Source organism: Bos mutus, chromosome 12, assembly GCF_027580195.1.
Source record: "Bos mutus isolate GX-2022 chromosome 12, NWIPB_WYAK_1.1, whole genome shotgun sequence".
NCBI classification, from domain to species: Eukaryota; Metazoa; Chordata; class Mammalia; order Artiodactyla; family Bovidae; genus Bos; species Bos mutus.
In genome coordinates this window covers 12,873,351-12,891,348 of record NC_091628.1, presented here as the reverse complement: position 1 = coordinate 12,891,348, position 17,998 = coordinate 12,873,351, and the positions used below count along the sequence as shown (strand labels likewise).

Sequence of the window (17,998 nt, the reverse complement as noted above, 5' to 3'; positions counted from 1 at the left end):
TCCAAACCCTTTCTTCTCTAAAACTAACCTGGAGAGTTGCCTTATCAGGATTGACTCTTAGACTTTGAAATTTCTCCTGTTGAATCTTCATGACTCTTGCCATCACCACCCTCATGTTTATCATGACTTCTTTCCCTGAAATTTGCCATGGCTTCCAGTAAGATTGTGACTGTAACAGATAGTGACAACACCTTCCACTTACCCAAGTTCTCTTCTGCCCAGCAGCAACAGTCACTAAAATACAAAAGTTAGAATGTCTGACATTGCAAGGGTGTAGCGCAACTAGAGCTCATACCTTGCTAGTGGGAAGGCAAAACGGTGTCACCACTTTGAGAAACACTATGGCACTATCTTATAAAGTGAAACCCAGATCTACCGTGTGACCCAGGGGCCATATTTTTAAGTATCTACTCAAGAGGAATAAATAAATACTCATTGGAAGGGCTGATGCTGAAGCTGGAGCTCCAGTATTTTGGTCACCTGATACGAACAGCCAACTCGTTGGAAAAGTCCCTGATGCTGGAAAAAATTGAGGGCAGAAGGAGAAGAGGGCATCAGAGGATGAGATGGCTGGATGAACATATGCAGTGGACATGAACTTAGGCAAACTCCGGGAGGTGGTGAGGGACAGGGAGGCCTGACATGCTGCAGTCCATGGGGTAGAAAAGAGTTGGAGATGACCAGACAACGGAAAAACAGGAGAAATAAAAACTTATGTTCACATAAAAGTTTACACTAAATCATTTATAGAAGCTTTATTTGTAATGGTCCATACCTACAAACAATCCAGATGTTCATCAACAAGTGAATGGAAAAGCAGCTGTGGTGTATCCATACAATGGAATGCTACACAGGCCTCACGGCGACCCACAGGCATCACGCTAAGTGAGAGGAGTTGGAATCAAAAAACTGTCTACCCTGATTCTAATTATGAGAATTCTAGAAAAGGCAAAACTATGGGGATAGAAAGCAGGTCAGTGATTATCATGGGCCAGACTTTGAGGGAGGAGATTGTTTATGGAAGTACACAAGGAAACCTTTAGGGTAACCGACTGTCCTCTATCATGATTGTGGTGGTGGTTTCATGACTGTATTCATTTGTCAAGACTCATTGAACTTTGAGTACATTTACTGCGTATAAATTATACGTCAATAAAAGTGTTTAAAAGAACAAAAAGGCTAAGTGGCCACGTAAAGAAGTAATTCAAGTTCTTTTTTCTTTTGTCTTTATGATCACGGTGTAATAATTGGTCATTGTTCATTCAAAACCTTTCGTTTAAATGTGAGAATACATAGCGCCAGAGTGGTTGGAGATATGTGAACGGATATGGTTTTGGAATTCTCGGAATTACTTTCTGTCCGAATCAAATGATTATTAAAGGAAAAGCAATAAAAATATGTTGCTTTCGAGCTTACATATGTACTATTAAAACTCAACAGTAAGCTCAGCAATTGTTTAGACCTTAGGCCAACAAAAAGATTTTTGGTAAAGAAATATTTTGTCATTCATACGGTTTAGAATTGCTGGCTTATAGTGATGACAGAACGCAGACCAACATTTAATCCGCTTTATTATCGTCTTAAAATCCTTCCCAGACAATGCAGCCCTATCGCTGGCATCTGGATGAACTGCTCCTATGCACTGTTCTTCACAAACAGAAAGTACTTGTGGTCTCCTGGAACCCCAGAAATAATAGCACAAATTCATAGGCCAGTCTGATTTGCCAAGTCTTTCAATGTTTTATAATTATTGACAAGTATTATTGATTGCCTACCACAGACCAGGCGCTAGTTCTGAGTACCAGCCCTGGTCTGTGGTGCTAGTCACATCACTGAAAATGTCAGTAGTCACAAGGGCTTTAAATTCTGATCATGTCTATTGACACTGTAGGGACAAGCAATAGAGTCTCCAATAGGTCAGCACTGTAGACCTTCCTAGAAGTTACAGTTCGCCCTTAGTTTTCTCTCGACCATCTTTCTCAGCAACCCCCCAGGTAATCACCTTTTTCCAGTATCACAACCAATCATATTCCTCATACGCTTTGGGTGTGGGGTTCAATAGGTGTGACATTATCCTCTCAGAAGAGAGATCCAACAAGTGGGACCTTCTGCACCAACTTCGATTTATTTGTTCTTTTGTGCCTTGTACCATCCACTTGATAATTAGCTTTCACAGTTCTCTATCGGAAACAAGGTGCTTCTGAAGTTTTTTTTTAATTTATTTTTAATTGAAGGATAATTGCTTTACAGAATTTTGTTGTTTTCTGTCAAACCTCCACATGAATCAGCCACAGGTATACGTATATCCCCTCTCTCTTGAACCTCCCTCCCACCTCCCTCCCCATCCTAACCCTCTAGGTTGATACAGAGTCCCTGTTTGAGTTTTCTGAGAAAATGAAAGTTAAGTCATTTAGTTGTGTCTGACCCTTTGCTACCCCATGGATGGTAGCCTGTCATGCTCCTCTGTCCATGGGATTCTCCAGGCAAGAATACTGGAGTGGGTTGCCATTTCCTTCTCCGGGGGATCTTCCTGACCCAGGGGTTGAACCCAGGCCTCCCACACTGCAGGCAGACTCTTTACCGTCTGAGCCACCAGGGGCTCCTGAGTTTCCTGAGACATACAGGGAATTCCCGTTGGCTATCTGTTTTGCATATGGTAATGTAAGTTTCCCAGTTACTCCCTCCATGCATCTCACGCTCTCCTCCTGTCTCCCCATGTCCATAAGTCTGTTCTCTATGTCTGTTTCTCCACTGCTGCCCTTCTGAAGTGTTTGATATAGGAATGCTGCTCAGAATTATAAGTGGCCTCCTTGATATTCTGCATCACTAGCTAAGGTTTTCATAGCAAATATCTGTGTCCATCAAAAAAGGTCTAAGCTGAACTTTCAAGGAGTTTCAGAAGGATAAATGCTCCTTTGATGGTTAATACAGGCCAAGTTAGGTCAACCACAAACCTCTGTGCCTTAAGAGGGCTACCCTATATAGCCCACCCCAGTTCCATTTGATTTTTCTTTTTTCTCCTTTTAAGCCCACCCAAAGGACTAAGCAACTTCCCTTTCACTTTTCACTTTCATGCATTGGAGAAGGAAATGGCAGTCCACTCCAGTGTTCTTGCCTGGAGAATCCCAGGGATGGGGGAGCCTGGTGGGTTGCCGTCTATGTGGTCGCACAGAGTCGGACACGACTGAAGTGACTTAGCAGCAAAGGGCTTCCCTGGTGGTTCAGGCAGTAAGGAATCTGCCTGCAATGCAGGAGACCTGGGTTTGATCCCTGGGTTGGGAAGATCCCCTGGAGAAGGAAATGGCAACTTTCTCAAGTATTCTTGCATGGAGAATTCCATGGACAAAAGAGGCTGGGAGCTACTGTCCATGGGGTTGCGAAGAGTCAGACACAACTGAGTAACTTTCACTTTCACAACAATTCTTAACCTAGAAACATAGAGTTTCTTAGAATACATGAATTGGGGCCTGGATTTACAGAGATGAAGAAGCTTCTTTGTGATTAACTGTAGGAACCCAACACAGTCAGCACTGGCTTCCCCAAGACTTCCAACCACGCACTCTAGTCCCTCCCAAAGAAAAGTAGATCCGATCTCAGAACCAGTACTGGGAGTCTTCAGAATCTCACAAGAACTTTTACATCTTCTCTGTTAATAGTTGTAGGATGAAGATGATGATCGTCAATGAGTTTTTTCTATTGAGATTGCAGCATCTTCTTTTCAGATCAATGTTAGCATATTCCTTGTCAAGCAAGTTAATACTCCATCTCAACCAACTCCTTTTTATAGGCTTGACAATGTCATTGAATGATTTGAATGAGAGAAACAGGTTGAACATTTAGAAATTAGATGAAGAAAGGCATTTTTACATTTTGCCTTTCTGTGAGCACTGCTGACTTACTTTTAACACCACAAAAAATCACTAGTGATATAACTATTAAATGTCACTAACAAAATACTCTGCCATTTGTATGGTGATCTGACTCATTGTTATCTCGTTTTTTGCTTATTTGTGTAGACTTAACTAGTTGGATAGCATCACCTACTCAATGGACACGCATGCATGCTAAGTCACTTCAGTCATGTCCAGCTCTTTGTGACCCCATGGACTATAGCCTGCCAGGCTCCTCTGTCCATGGGATTCTCCAGGCTGGAATATTGAAGTGGGTTGCCATTTCCTTCTCCTCAGTGGACATGAACTTGGGCAAACTCTTGGAGATAGTGAAGGACAGGGAAGCCGGGCAGGCTGCAGTCCACGGGGTCGCAAAGAGTCAGACATGACTTAGTGACTGAACAACAACAGTAATTTTAACACCACTAAGGCCGTAAAAAGGTTTGACTTGAGGTCCATTCTTTGGGGTTATTTCTTTTGCTGCTGAGACTACCTTCAGCTGCCAGGGGAAGATATGTGCACGGATCCTCTTCCCTGTGCCAAGGTCAATTACAGCTGTGTAGAAGGAACCCAGCTGCAGCAGGTTGATAAGTTTCAAGAGGCTACAAAGTGACTGAGTTAGGCAAGAGCCAGAGGATTTGGGTCCAAGTTGAATGCTGTTGTTTGATGGGGAAGTCGAGAGGAAGGAGCCCATGGAAAGGCACGGTCCAGCAACTGCTGAGATGGTGTGGTCCAGAAGCCCTGCATGCCCAGTGTCCCCTCTGTGAAGGTCTGCTTATTTGCAGTGTGCACAGCAGGGGGCTTGCAAAATTGTCCACCCAGTGGCGGGGGACCTGAGCCCTCGGGCCCTTGTCCTCTTCCAGTGTTCTTGGGATTTCTCAGGAATGTTCTAATTCAAAGGAAGCTTTTACTCCAAAAGCTTCAAAAGTCATTTTATTCTACAGATTATAGTTGGAACGAAAGCCTTGCTTACTCTTTTTTTTTTTTAATTTATTTATTTTAATTGGAGGCTAATTACTTTACAATATTGTAGTGGTTTTTGCCACACATTGACATGAATCAGCCATGGGTTTACATGCCTTGCTTACTCTTTAAAAAAATTGTAATTGGAGGAAACTTGCTTCACAAGGTTGTGTTTGTTTCCACCGCACAACAATGCAGATCAGCCATAACTGTACATATATCCCATCCTTGTTGAGCTTTCCCCCCCGTCCCTCCCATCTGGGTCATCACAGAACGCCAGGCCAGGCTCCCTGTGTGACACAGCAACTTCTCACCAGCTGTCTGTTTTGCACACGGTAGGTGTGTATGCGATGATGCTACTTTCTCCATTCATCGCACTCTTTCCTTCTCCCACTGTAGGCTTGCTTACTCTTAGCTCCATTGCTCTTAAACCTCTCTACTTGTTCTCGCTGGTAAAATGCATGTGAATGGGAGAGATTATTTCCAGGTATGGGGTTTGTATTAGACGTTATTCTTTTACTGACTCCTATTCAACAGATAAGCACTCAATGCCCACTAGATGCTAGGGGAACATGGGCGCCCACTTGTTCAGAGCTTGTGCACAGCCCTGGACCTGAGGGATGGGAGCCTTGTGCTTCGGGCCCTGAGTGGAATCACACACACAGGTCTTGCTGAGGGCTGTGTTCTTGTCCTGCCCGCGGCTCTCTGGGGGACGGTTCTATGAGGACCTGCCTTGGCTGAGGCCCTTTTGGTTGAATCTCTTAGTACAGCCGCACAGGCCGAGGCCTCCCGTTGAGTAATATAGCCTGGAGGGAAGAAAGGAGATAAACTTCAAAGTCAACAGCTTTACAAAGCAAACAACTCTGCAAATATCCACATAGGCACAAAATTCCTTCTACTTTGTATGGTAGAAACAATTATTTTAGCATTCTCAGATTGTACAGTTTTTCAGGTTATGAGGTATGTTTTTCTTCCGGTACATTTCTCATTGAATAAGTTAATAAATTAATTAAATGAATAATAGTCTGTAGTTATTGCCAAATAGACAAATATTTGGAGAGGGACTTGAGCTATGAGAAATCTTCACATGAATTGCTTATCTTTAATAGCAAACTTGCTTCAGATAGAAACAGATACATTCAGTCTCAGTGTTTTTAAAGTACAGTCTGCAGACCCTGCACAAAAGAATCATTTGGTTCAGGCCACACTAATAATGCTCTTTAAAAATGCGTGTTTCCGACTCTATTTCAAAGAACTTCTGAGTCAGAAACACAGAAGGTTAAGCTTGAAAGTCTGTATTTTTTTTTTTGGTCCCACTGCATGGTATGTATGATCTTCATTTCTAGACTAGGGATCGAACCCATGCCCCCTCCATTGGAAGCTCAAAGTCTTAACCAGTGGACCACCAGGGAAATCCCTGAAAGACTGTATTTTAATAACATAGACAAGTGTCTTATGTGCACTAAATATTGTGTATCTCTGTTTCTGGTTTCATTGGCTTCTGTGCAGTTTTACTCTACAAATAAGGTTACCAGATGATAATCCTCATGCTTTCTGTCAGGCATGGGGATCTGGCTAAATTCTGGTTCTGCCATTTACTAGTTCCATGACCCTGGTCAAGTTGTTTAACTTGCTCATGTGTCCAACTCTTTGAGATCCTATGGACTCTAGCCCACCAGGCTCCTCTGTCTATGGGATTTCCCAGGCAAGAATACTGGAGCAAGTTGCCAATTCCTTCTCCAGGGGATCTTCCCGAACCAGGGATTAAACCCGCATCTCTTATGTCTCCTGCATTGGCAGGTGGGTTCTTCACCACTAGCACCAGCTGGGAAACAGAACCTTGCCCAACATGGGGCATGAACCCACAACCCTGAGATTAAGAGTCTCATGCTCTACTGACCGAGCTATCTGGGCAGCTAAAGAGATCTCCTGTAAACACTCACTTGTCTTTAGCACTTCTACCTTATTAGTGTTGTTCCTGTATTTGCACAAAAGGAAAATGCTGTTGTTGATTGTTCTTGATTTTAAATCATTTGCAAAAACCGTGCTTTCCTTTTGTGCAAATACAGGAACAACACTAATAAGATAGATGTGCTAAGACACGTGAGTGTTTACAGAAGAAAGGCTCTGTTGGAGTTAGAAGAGTGTAATAAGTGGGAGGCAGAGATTGAGAACATCTCCTGGAAGAAAGGGATTTTAATAACTACCTTTCCATAGACTGTTGCTTACAATCTACGAAGGCTTTCCACAACCATTCTTTTTGGTTCATAAAGTCCCATGTGGTTGGTGGAAGAAGAGAGATGGCAGACCTTGGGGTGAAGATGCGTGATCTTTGGTGTGACGCTCCTCACTGATGTTTATTCTCTATGTGATCTTGATCGAGTCCTGTAACCTGTCTGAGCTACAGTTTCCCACAGAAGTAAAGTGGGGATGAAAATGAGATATTCCATGTAGAGCTCATAGCACAGTGTTGGAAACACGGTAGATACTTAATAAACATAAGCATTATTGCTGTGACTCAAATAAGCCAGTGAGTCTGCACGACCAGCGATGGGCTGAGCAGTGGGTTAGCCTAGATCATCTCTGCCCAAGCCCGTTGCCACTTCTACTAGATCAAGTGCTCGTAAATCTCAGAGAGTTGTTGACATTTGATAACAAACCCTACTCCAATTTCTTTAAGCCCTCTTAATTTCCCCATAAAGCCTTGCTTTTTATTGTCAGAGAAAATCGTCTTTAAATTGACCTGCCAACCGTGTTGATAAAACAGCAGGCTGACAGGAGGCCATTCTTCTTGAATTATTTATCTGGAAACCCGACTTCCAGCTGTAGCATCGGAGTCCTCCTTCCTGAGGCGCCTGGTTCCGGTCAGGTAGTTAAACTCACCAAGCAGCTGCTGGTGCTGAAGGCTGTGAAGGTAGCGGGCCTGCAGGGCCTCCCACTGGGGCCTGGGGCTGTAAATCCTCATGATGCTGTAAAAGTAGCGCTGCTGCCCCTGGGTTAGGTCCTGCCAGAGCACAGCGGGGGACTCTGGTGAGTTGCTGGACTTGAGGATCAGAGTGTGATGTATTCAGAGCTGACTTGCACAGAAATAAGATGCTTCTCCCACTGTTTCCCTCCCCTTGTCCCTCTCTCAGTGAGTTTCCTTTCACCTCCCTTAGTTTACTTAAACTGTCTTCCACTGGCATCTGTAATGGTGAAAATGAGTTAAAAAAAAAAGATTCTAGGTAGGTAGGTCACAGTATTAGGCTGAGGGAGATCCAAGGATTTTCAATATCTGATGCTGAAGCTGAAGCTCCAATCCTTTGGCCATCTGATGCAAAAAGCCGACTCATTGGAAAAGACCCTGATGCTGGGAAAGATTGAAGGCAGGAGGAGAAGGGGATGACAGAGGATGAGATGGCTGGATGGCATCACCGACTCGGTGGACATGAGTTTGAAGGAACTCCGGGAGATGGTGAAGGACAGGGAAGCCTGGTGTGGTGCAGTCCATGAGGTCACAGAGAGTCGGACTTAGCGACTGAACAATGAAAACAACCTGTACTGATCTGTTATAATCCTTGTTGAGGAAGGTAGACTGAGAATCTGCCCAGGGCCTGAAGTGTGCCAGGCCTCTGGAGAGTAAAAGAACTTTCCATTCAGAGCTCTCAGCTTAAGCAGAGAAGATAGATGAGTGGATGGGTAATGTGATAAGCATTCAAGGTCATTAGTGAAAAAGTGCTATGAAAACAGAGAAGGAATAGAAGCTCATGTTAAGGAGTCAAGGAAGCTTCCTGAAAGAGAAGACCAACACGTCTGAGTCTGCCTTGTCAGGAGAGATTCCCTAAAGGGGCTAGAATATGAATTCTCAAAGGGCATTGGCATCGCTTAGGAATCTGTGAGAAATGCAGATTCCCAGGCCTCACCAGACCTACAGAATCAGACACGGGGGCGGGGGGTGGACCCAGGACTCTGGTGACCTCTGGCTGGTTTTGACACTCGTGCCGTAAAATTTGGGAACCACTGGACTGGAAGAAAAAGAAAGGCTGATTAGAAAGAGAAAGTGGTACAGATTTTCTTCTGGGGTACAAAATATCTGAATATATTGGGAACCAGACTTTTGGCATTTTTTTTTTAAACTTTAACCTGGCGGCTCAGACAGTAAAGAATCTGCCTGCAGTGCAGGAAACTCGGATTCGAGCCTTGGGTTGGGAAGATCCCCTGAGGAGGAAATGGCAAGCCACTCGACTATTCTTGTCTGGAGAATTCCATGAACAGAGGAGCCTGGCAGGCTACAGTCCATAGGGTCACAAAGAGTAGGACACAACTGAGCGACTAACACTTTCACTGCAATTACAAAAAAATTATTTTAACCAGGATATAGAGTCTGAGCTGGAAAAGCCTCTAGAGTGGACAGCAGAAGATCACGGAAGCCTTTTATGCTACACTAAGAGGTTAAAGATTAGCTTTACTATGAAGAACCACTGGCCTTTCTTTAAGGCAGTGGTTCTCAACAGGAGTGATTTTGACCCTCAAGGGACATTTGGCAGTGTCTGAAGAAATTCTTGGTTGTCAGAGATGGTGGGAAGGAAGATGGTTGCCCCTGGCATTCAGGGGTTAGAGGCCAGGGATGCTGAACATACTACAGAGCACGAGACAGCCTCCCAGTGCCCCCAGACAAGAAGTACCCAGGCCCAAATGCCATTCTGTGAGCTGGCTGGATCTGCATTGTAGAAAGACCACCCTGGACCTGCAGGCAGAATGGCCTTGAGGGAAGACAGACCGCTGGTAAGGGGACCATTTGGAAAGCCACCACCTACCGCAGGGAGGAACAGGAAGGGCTGCACCACAGTTGTTGTTATATACCTGCCGCATATATAGAGATGAGGAAACAGAGGAAGTGGCAGCAACGCTTTAGAAAAATCAAGATGAAATAAGTTCGTGTGTGTGTGCATGCTAAGCTGCTCAGTCGTGTCCAACTCTGTGACCCCACAGACTGTGGCCTGCCAGGCTCCTCTGTCCATGGGATTCTCCAAGAATAGTGGAGTGAGTTGCCATTTCCTTCTCCAGGGGATCTTCCCAACCCAGGGATCGAACCCATGTCTCTTATGTCTTCTGCATTGGCAGGCAGGTTTTTTACCACTAATGCCACCTGGGAAACCCCAAATAATTTCACCTTAGGCTAAAACATTCAAAGCAATGACAGAATTTCAAAACCAGTTGATAACCATGTAGTAAAAAGTAAACTTAAGATAATTACGTATAAGCTAAGTGAATTTTATCTGTTAAAACATTTTGTGTGGTGTTGAAATCTGTCAGTTTTTTTTAAGATCTAGAGACCTTAAACTTGATAATAAAAATATATTCAGAGAACAAGTAGCTGAGCCAAGTACTTCACACTTAAGATATTATTTCAGTTTTACAGTTTCCGAATTAGATGTTTTAAAAGATAATATATTTGAAGAAGAGAATAGATCCCTAATTAAGCCTTTTCAGATGATTGAGAACAATATAACATGAAAATTGCAAGCCATTTCAAGAGCAAAGCTCCAAAGTGCAATGGGAGTTTCCATTATATAAGATAAAACCTTAAAAATTATAGTTTTATTTTACAAGGGGGAAAAAAAAAAAGCATAGTTCTTTTCCTTAGGAGAATACCATCTTCCTAAATGAGAAGTAATAGATAATGCTTTTTTTTCTGATTTTATTTTATTTTAAACTTTTTATTTTGTATTGGGGTATAGCCAACACAGCTCAGAACACAGAGGTGTGGGCTTTAAAGAAAGCTTTTTTTTAAATACACTTACTCCTTGGAAGGAAAGTTATGACCAACCTAGATAGCATATTGAAAAGCAGAGACATTACTTTGCCAACAAAGGTCCATCTAGTCAAGGCTATGGTTTTTTCTGTGGTCATGTATGGATGTGAGAGTTGGACTGTGAAGAAGGCTGAGTGCTGAAGAATTGATGCTTTTGAACTGTGGTGTTGGAGAAGACTCCTGAGAGTCCCTTGGACTGCAAGGAGATCCAACCAGTCCATTCTGAAGGAGATCAGCCCTGGGATTTCTTTGGAAGGAATGATGCTAAAGCTGAAACTCCAGTACTTTGGCCACCTCATGTGAAGAGCTGACTCATTTTAAAAGACTCTGATGCTGGGAGGGATTGGGGGCAAGAGGAGAAGGGGACGACAGAGGATGAGATGGCTGGATGGCATCACTGACTCGATGGACGTGAGTCTGAGTGAACTCCGGGAGTTGGTGATGGACAGGGAGGCCTGGAGTGCTGGGATTCATGGGGTCGCAAAGAGTCGGACACGACTGAGCGACTGATCTGATATGATCTGATCTGATAGCCCATTAAGAATGTTGTGATAGTTTCAGTTGAACAGGGAAGGGACTCAGCCATACATATACATGTATCCATTCTCCCCCAAACTCCCCTCCCATCCAGGCTGCCACATTACGTTGAACAGAGTTCCCTGTGCTCTATAGTGATCCTTGTTGGTTACCCATTTGAAATACAGCAGCGTGTACCTGTCCATCTCAAACCCCCTATCCATCCCCTCCCCTCATCCTGGCAACCATAAGTTCATTCTCAAAGTCTGTGAGATAGCAGATGACATTTTTGATGTTGTCACCCTATTGCTTAGCTTTCCTTGAGGGGAAGAGTTCCTAAAGGGGGATGGATGTAGGATTAGATCATCCGAGTGCTCCTTCATTCTCTCAGACACACTGTCGACACACAGCGAGGGTGTGCGTCGAGCCCTGTGTTCTCCCTAATGCCAGGTAAACCCTCACCCCCTGAAGAAGAGCCAGAGAAGGCCCCTCCACCTGCGAATAACATGCTGTACCTTCAACAATGGCGTGTCAGAGGCAGAGCGAGGGACTCGAATGCGAGGAATATGTGGCACATTGCACAGCTTTTGTTGTCTTTTCCATTTCTCTCCCATCTTTATTCTGTACCTGGAAGGAACAACAAAGTCAAAGCACAGCATAGATTTTCATGTTGTTCAAACAATTTTGGGGGATGTACCTAAGTAAGTAAGCAATCAAGTAAATTAGTAAACAGATAGATGTTATTTATTTCAAGGGAAAAGACATTTTCTCAAATGATTTCATGGAATTGGACCTCACCAGACTTCTTAATTCTGCACGTTTCCCCAATTCTCATCCCTTACTTGTTGTTCCATCACCAAGCAGTGTCTGACTCTTTGCTGTAGCCAGGGACAACAGCACGCTAGGGTTCTGGTCCTTCAGTATCTCCCAGAGTTTGCTCAGACTCATGTCCACTGAGTCGATGATGACATACAAACATCTCTTCCCTTGTCGCCCCCTTCTGCCCTCAATCTTTCCCAGCATCAGGGTCTTTTCCAATGAGTTGGCTCTTCACATTAGGTGGCCAAAGTATTGGAGCTTCAGCTTCAGTATCAGTCCTTCCAGTAAATATTCAGGATTGATTTCCTTTAGGATTGACTAGTTTAATCTCCTGGCTATCCAAGGGACTCTCATGAGCCTTCTCCAGCATTACAGTTTGAAAGCATCACTTCTTCGGTTCTTGGCCTTCTTTATGGTCCAGTTCTCATATCTTTACATGAAAAACCATAGCTTTGACTATACAGACCTTTGTCAGCAAAGCGATGTCTCTGCTTTTTAATATGTCGTCTAGGTTTATCATAGCTTTTCTTCCAAGGAGCAAGCGTCTTTTAATTTTGTGCTGCAGTCACCATTGCAGTCATTTTGGAGCCCAAGAAAATAAAATCTGTCACTGATTCCACTTTTTCCCATCTATTTGCCATGAAGTCATGGGACCCAACCTGAGGGAATAAATCAGAGTCCTTTGTCTTTCTGCTTACTCTGCATTTGGGACAGGTGGGTTGTAAAACCATATCAGGTCTTAACAGTTATTTCTTGATAACTCTAAATAATAGTTATTACTTTATCTGATTCTACAAGTAATATATATCATTTTTGAAAATTTAAAAATAGAAGAGGAAATACGATCATCCATAATTTAACAGTGCATAACTATTGTTGTCACTTGATTGATTTCATTTTACTATTTTTTCCCCATGTACATCCACTGTGATATTAGAACAGGGAGATCATCCTCTCTCTGTTACGCACCTCCCCAGCACATTTAATAACCTTTGAAAATATGATTTATCATGGCAGTATATATATCTTTACATCATTTTCCATTTCTTGCACATTCAGATTTGCTGTTTTTCCAGCCTTGTAGTATTAAAGAAGCTGTTAAATCTGGCCATGTTTCTAACCTGACTAAGATACAGAATGAAGGAGCCACAGCTGCTATGATTAAGTCTCATTTCCTTTCCACACAATTCAAGATTTAGAATCTGAGGTGTGTAGAATAATTTAAAAATTAGCCGTCAAGAAAGAATAAACATATTGGAGCAGGGTTGACATGGCAGAGTGGAAATCCCAGCATTTCTCCTCTCTTCTCTCCTTTGCCCTTGCCAATGATGTCTACCTCATCAGTTTACTTGATTACCTGAAATTTTTTAAAAATTCACTTAACTGAAGTATAGTTGATTTACAGTGTTGTGTTGATTTTGGCTATACAGCAGAGTGATTCAGTTGTACGTATATATACATTGCTTTTCACATACTTTTCCATTATGGTTTATTACAGAGTGGTGGGTATAATTCCCTGTGCTATAGAGTAGGACCTTGTGGTTTATCCATTCTATATATAATATGATTAGCTGAGATCTGAAAATAGAATGCTCTCACTTTAGGCCAGTTCCTCCTCTCTCCTCTACCCCATTGTATGCTCACGCACATGTGCATGCAGGAGCACCACAGGACACGCACTTAAGAATTTTAACATGGGAGAAATCTCTGGTTCCAAGTTTACAGAGCTAAGGCTCAGCTTTTCCAGAAGAGAAATTGATTAGGGGAATGTCAGTCAGCATCTTTGTGTGTCTTGTTTCCTCAGTATAAACTTATAATTTAAACTATTTTATTCAATATTGCTTTCCTTCCATGTGCTCTCCAGAAACCATCCCAACCAAGATACACTCTTTTAATATTGATGGTGATAGACGCCTACACTCTACCCTGTAATCAAATCATCTCCATATCCCTCCTCCCATTTTCCAGGTCTGTAGAGCAGAGCATAAATATTCTTCAAAGCTGGAAAGATTTTTTTTCTTTTCTCAAATAGCATCAGGAAATGACTGACAATCTTTCTTAGGGCAGCATTTCATGTGTGCTTTCCTTGGGCTGTTGCTAAGGAAATCCATCTTACTGAATCAAGTGGTCTGTGCTTGATAAAGTTTGATTAAAATGCTTGCAGAGCTCAGGGAGGAAATATCTACCAAAAAAATTATATCTGAAACAAAAAGACAGATTTGCTTAAAAGAAACTTACCCTGTATTGTAATCTCCCCTCAGTGTAGTTTTCCTGCAAGGTCTCTTTCTTCATGGGGTGGTGGCGGTACAATCCTGTTTGTTGATAAGCTGATATCCAAGCGACATCATGTGATGAAACAAAGAGCTGGGAGATTTGGCTGCTCGCCTTTCCCTGCTTCTAGGCAACATGCAGCTGCACACTTTAATCTTTTATCTTTTTTTCCCCCAAAATTTTATATCTAATTAAGTGTCAACTTCTAATCTACCATATCTGCATTCAGTGCAGACACCAGGGAGAAAAGTACATGGAGACAGAGAGACTGAATATTAAAGGTCAAGAGATCCATCAGAGCAACAGCCCATTATATGTGTATTTTTCAGATTTGGAATCAGTAATCCCCATCCCTGTTGCTCAGAAGGATGAGGGAATAATCCCTAAATACAGATTACAGGCATAAACTTGTGGTGATCTATGGAGTGGTCCCATATGTTAAGATAATGTTCTGTTCTCAGTTTTTGGAGTAGTGTGCTATTCTCCATGTTTGATCTTGACTTGAGGGCGCATGATGAAGAACTTATGGCACAAGATTCTTGCCCACATGGACGTCATCAGCGTGAGCCTCCCATTGTAACCTGACTCATGAGAGCAATCTTATCACTTCCTCTGGGCTAGTGTTATGACTACAGACTACTTTTTTTCAGATTGTCTGCAAAAATGAAGAGTTCCAAGGGAAAATGGAAGAGGAAATAGCAAAAAAGAAAACCACGAATTCAAGACTCTTCAGAGGCTAAAGGGAAGAAAAATATAGAGAGATAAAAGTGATGAATTGTGTAGCTTAAAAGAGAAAAGGCTCAACAAAAACAGTTTGCATTTTCCCACAATAATTTAAGTGCAGACCTTCTGGGGAATAAACATGATACAAGCAAGAGTCTATAAATGCCAGTGAATACCCCCAAACCTCTCAGATTCAGGTCAGAGAGGTGATTCTCGACTGAGAGAGAGAGATCAGTTGTCTGCAGAGTTGACACTGTCTGTTGAGTCTCCCTTGAATGTTTTTCTAGAAGTGATGAAATGCCTTCTAGGCCTCACCACATCTGCTGACAGTTACACACACACGCAGATTCATACCAACATGCATCACTCCCTGCCAGGTAGGGAAAACAGAGACAGATCTAGGCGTTTCACTGAGAGGGAGCTGAAGATAAGAAATAGAAAAGTTTGGGAATGGCCTGCATGGGAGCAGAATAAGAAAGGCTAGCTAATCCAAAGATTGGCAATTGCACTAAATTGCTACTGTACCTAGAGCTGGTGGTCAAAGGGAGAAATGATTTCAGCCAGAGCCCATGAACACTGGGCCACAGAGGCGGCTTCTGTTGGGCCACTGCTGCCGAAACAGCACCCCAGGACCTGGTACTCACCTGCTAGTCTCGCTTCTATGTTCTTTCTGACACCTTATTACTGTTGCTGTTACCGCTGTCGCTGGCCTGGCTGCTGCCATTGCTAACATGGTCGCTGATGCTGCCACTGTTACAAGCGCAAGCAGCAGTCATTCCCCTTCTCCTCTCCCCCAGATTTCCATCTCCTGCATCCCAGTGGATGCCAACCGGTGAGGAATTCCAAGATGTATTTTGCAGTCTTCTCACTACTGTGTCAAGGGCTTCCCTGGTATCTCAGATGGTAAGGAACCTGCCTACAGTGCAGAAGACCTGGGTTCAATTTCTGAGATGGGAAGATCCCCTGGAGGAGGGCATGACAACCCACTCCAGTATTCTTGCCTGCAGAATCCCATGGACAGAGGAGCCTGGCAGGCTACAGTCCAGGGAATCGCAAAGAGTCGGACACGACTGAGTAACTAACATTTTCACTTTCACTGTAGTAAAGAGGAAGGGTAAACGTGTAGAAGGGTAAGCATGAAGCTGAGAGATAAAAGACACCCCTGCATGTGAGAATGCCATCAACAAAAATTTAAGAGGTGCCTCGGGGATCTGTGAAGTCTGGAGAAGGCTGAAGGACTTAGACATACAGCCGGTGTCTGCCTAATACCACTAAAGTTTGGAATTTTGTAAGAAAAGGCAATAAAAGATAATCACCTAGCTCCATTGATGGTATCGGGGCTTCCCTGGTGACTCAGCAGTAAAGAATCCACTTGCAAAGCAGGAGACTCGGATTCGATCCCTGGGTTGGGAAGATCCCCTGGAGAGAGAAATGGCAACCCACTCCAGTATTTTTGTCTGGGAAATCCCATGGACGGAGGAGCTTGGTGGGCCACAGTCCATGGGGTCACAAAAGATTCAGACACAACTTAGTGACTAAAACAGCAACAGTAGATGGTATTAAAGAATGAGAGATACATTTTGGGACAATAAGAATTACGAATGATAAAAATGTACGGTATCACTTTTGGACAAAGAAAACGTTTCCCCGATGACAGCTAGGCTTTTCAAAGAGAATTTATTAAATTAACTACAAAAAAAAAAAAAGGAGTAGAAACACTCCTCATCTAATTACTGTAGAAAATATCATTTTGACTATTGATGAAGATGCAGACTATTTCATAGATGAAATGTCGATACATCAATGGGGCCCAATGCTTAAGACATTGGTATGTTTAAATTCCATGCTCAGAAGGGTATACATGACCTCATGAGCATTACCAAATGAGAAAAAGCACCCCATGATTGGAATCCACAATGAGATTAAACTGTAATTTAAAGATACAGTCTGCTAGAACAAGAAGCAGAGTCTCATTGTATATCATAGAGATAAGTACCAGAAAACTGTGAGCCCAGGAAGAAGTTATGCACTCATATCTTTCTGCTTGAATTTGAGCAAACTCTGAAAGTTGGTGAAGGACAGGGAAGCCTGGCATGCTGCAATCCGTGGGATTGAAAAGAGTCAGAGACGACTGAGTGACTGAACAGCAACAACAATCCTCCTGCTCTAGGATCCTCTTAGCTGAGGAGCTTTCCATGGGGATAACTGCATTCTCTTGTTGTGGTGGAGCATAGGCTTTAGGCGCAGGGACTTCAGTAGTGGCAGCACGCAGACTCAGTAATCACCACTCTCGGACTCTAGAGCGTGGGCTTGGTAGTTCTGGTACATGAGCTAAGTTGCTTGGAGACACGTGGAATTTTCCTGGACCAGGGATTGAACCCATGTCCCCTGCATTGGCAAGCAGACTCCTATCTACAGTACCACCCAGGAAGTCCCAGAGCCTTCACAGTCTTTGATGGACTTTCACAAAGAGCTGTCGAGTCCATCAGGCTCTATCCTGTTTGGTAGGGTTTGGCCAGGAGTCTAATTATTCCTCTGTTATCTTCTTTTTTTTTTTTCCTCTCATATCTCTTCACAGAAAATTCCTGTTTCTTCAAGATTCCCCAAACAAAAGTTCTTACACATATCATATCACATACCCTTAAGGATCACTGGTCTCAAAAGTGAGAAATCTAAGAATCCCAGTTTTAATCCTACTTTATGCACTTAAAAGGAGTGATTAGCAGCAAAGGAAAAGCTCAGTATGTCATATATGTGCCAAGGACTTTGGAAAACAGGTTCCTGAAGTTCAGAAAATAATCTAAAATGGAATATAACTCAAATGCCCAGAGATTTAACTTTGACTCTATAACCTCAAATAACTCTATTTAATAAAAAGGGGCGATGTCAGAAGGCAATAGAACAGGTGCCCTGGGTACTTGCAAGTAATTCTAGATTCAAGGGCAGATTACTTTTTAAAACTGTAAAAATTTACAAAAAAAGTCTTTTTCACTGGAGATTAGCTCTAGTCCTCTGAAAACAG

General features: G+C 42.9%; 1 protein-coding gene across 1 annotated transcript; it reads right to left on the bottom strand.

Annotated features, from left to right (window-relative positions):
* Positions 1-2,342: 2,342 nt before the first annotated feature.
* On the bottom strand, positions 2,343-14,755 carry FAM216B (family with sequence similarity 216 member B). Its single transcript, XM_005909677.3, has 4 exons — positions 14,221-14,755; positions 11,679-11,790; positions 7,737-7,857; positions 2,343-5,659 (listed from the first exon to the last, which is right to left on the bottom strand). Exons 2-4 carry the CDS (start codon positions 11,775-11,777, stop codon positions 5,442-5,444), a joined length of 438 nt encoding a protein of 145 aa, XP_005909739.1. The 5' UTR covers positions 11,778-11,790; positions 14,221-14,755; the 3' UTR covers positions 2,343-5,441.
* Positions 14,756-17,998: the final 3,243 nt, after the last annotated feature.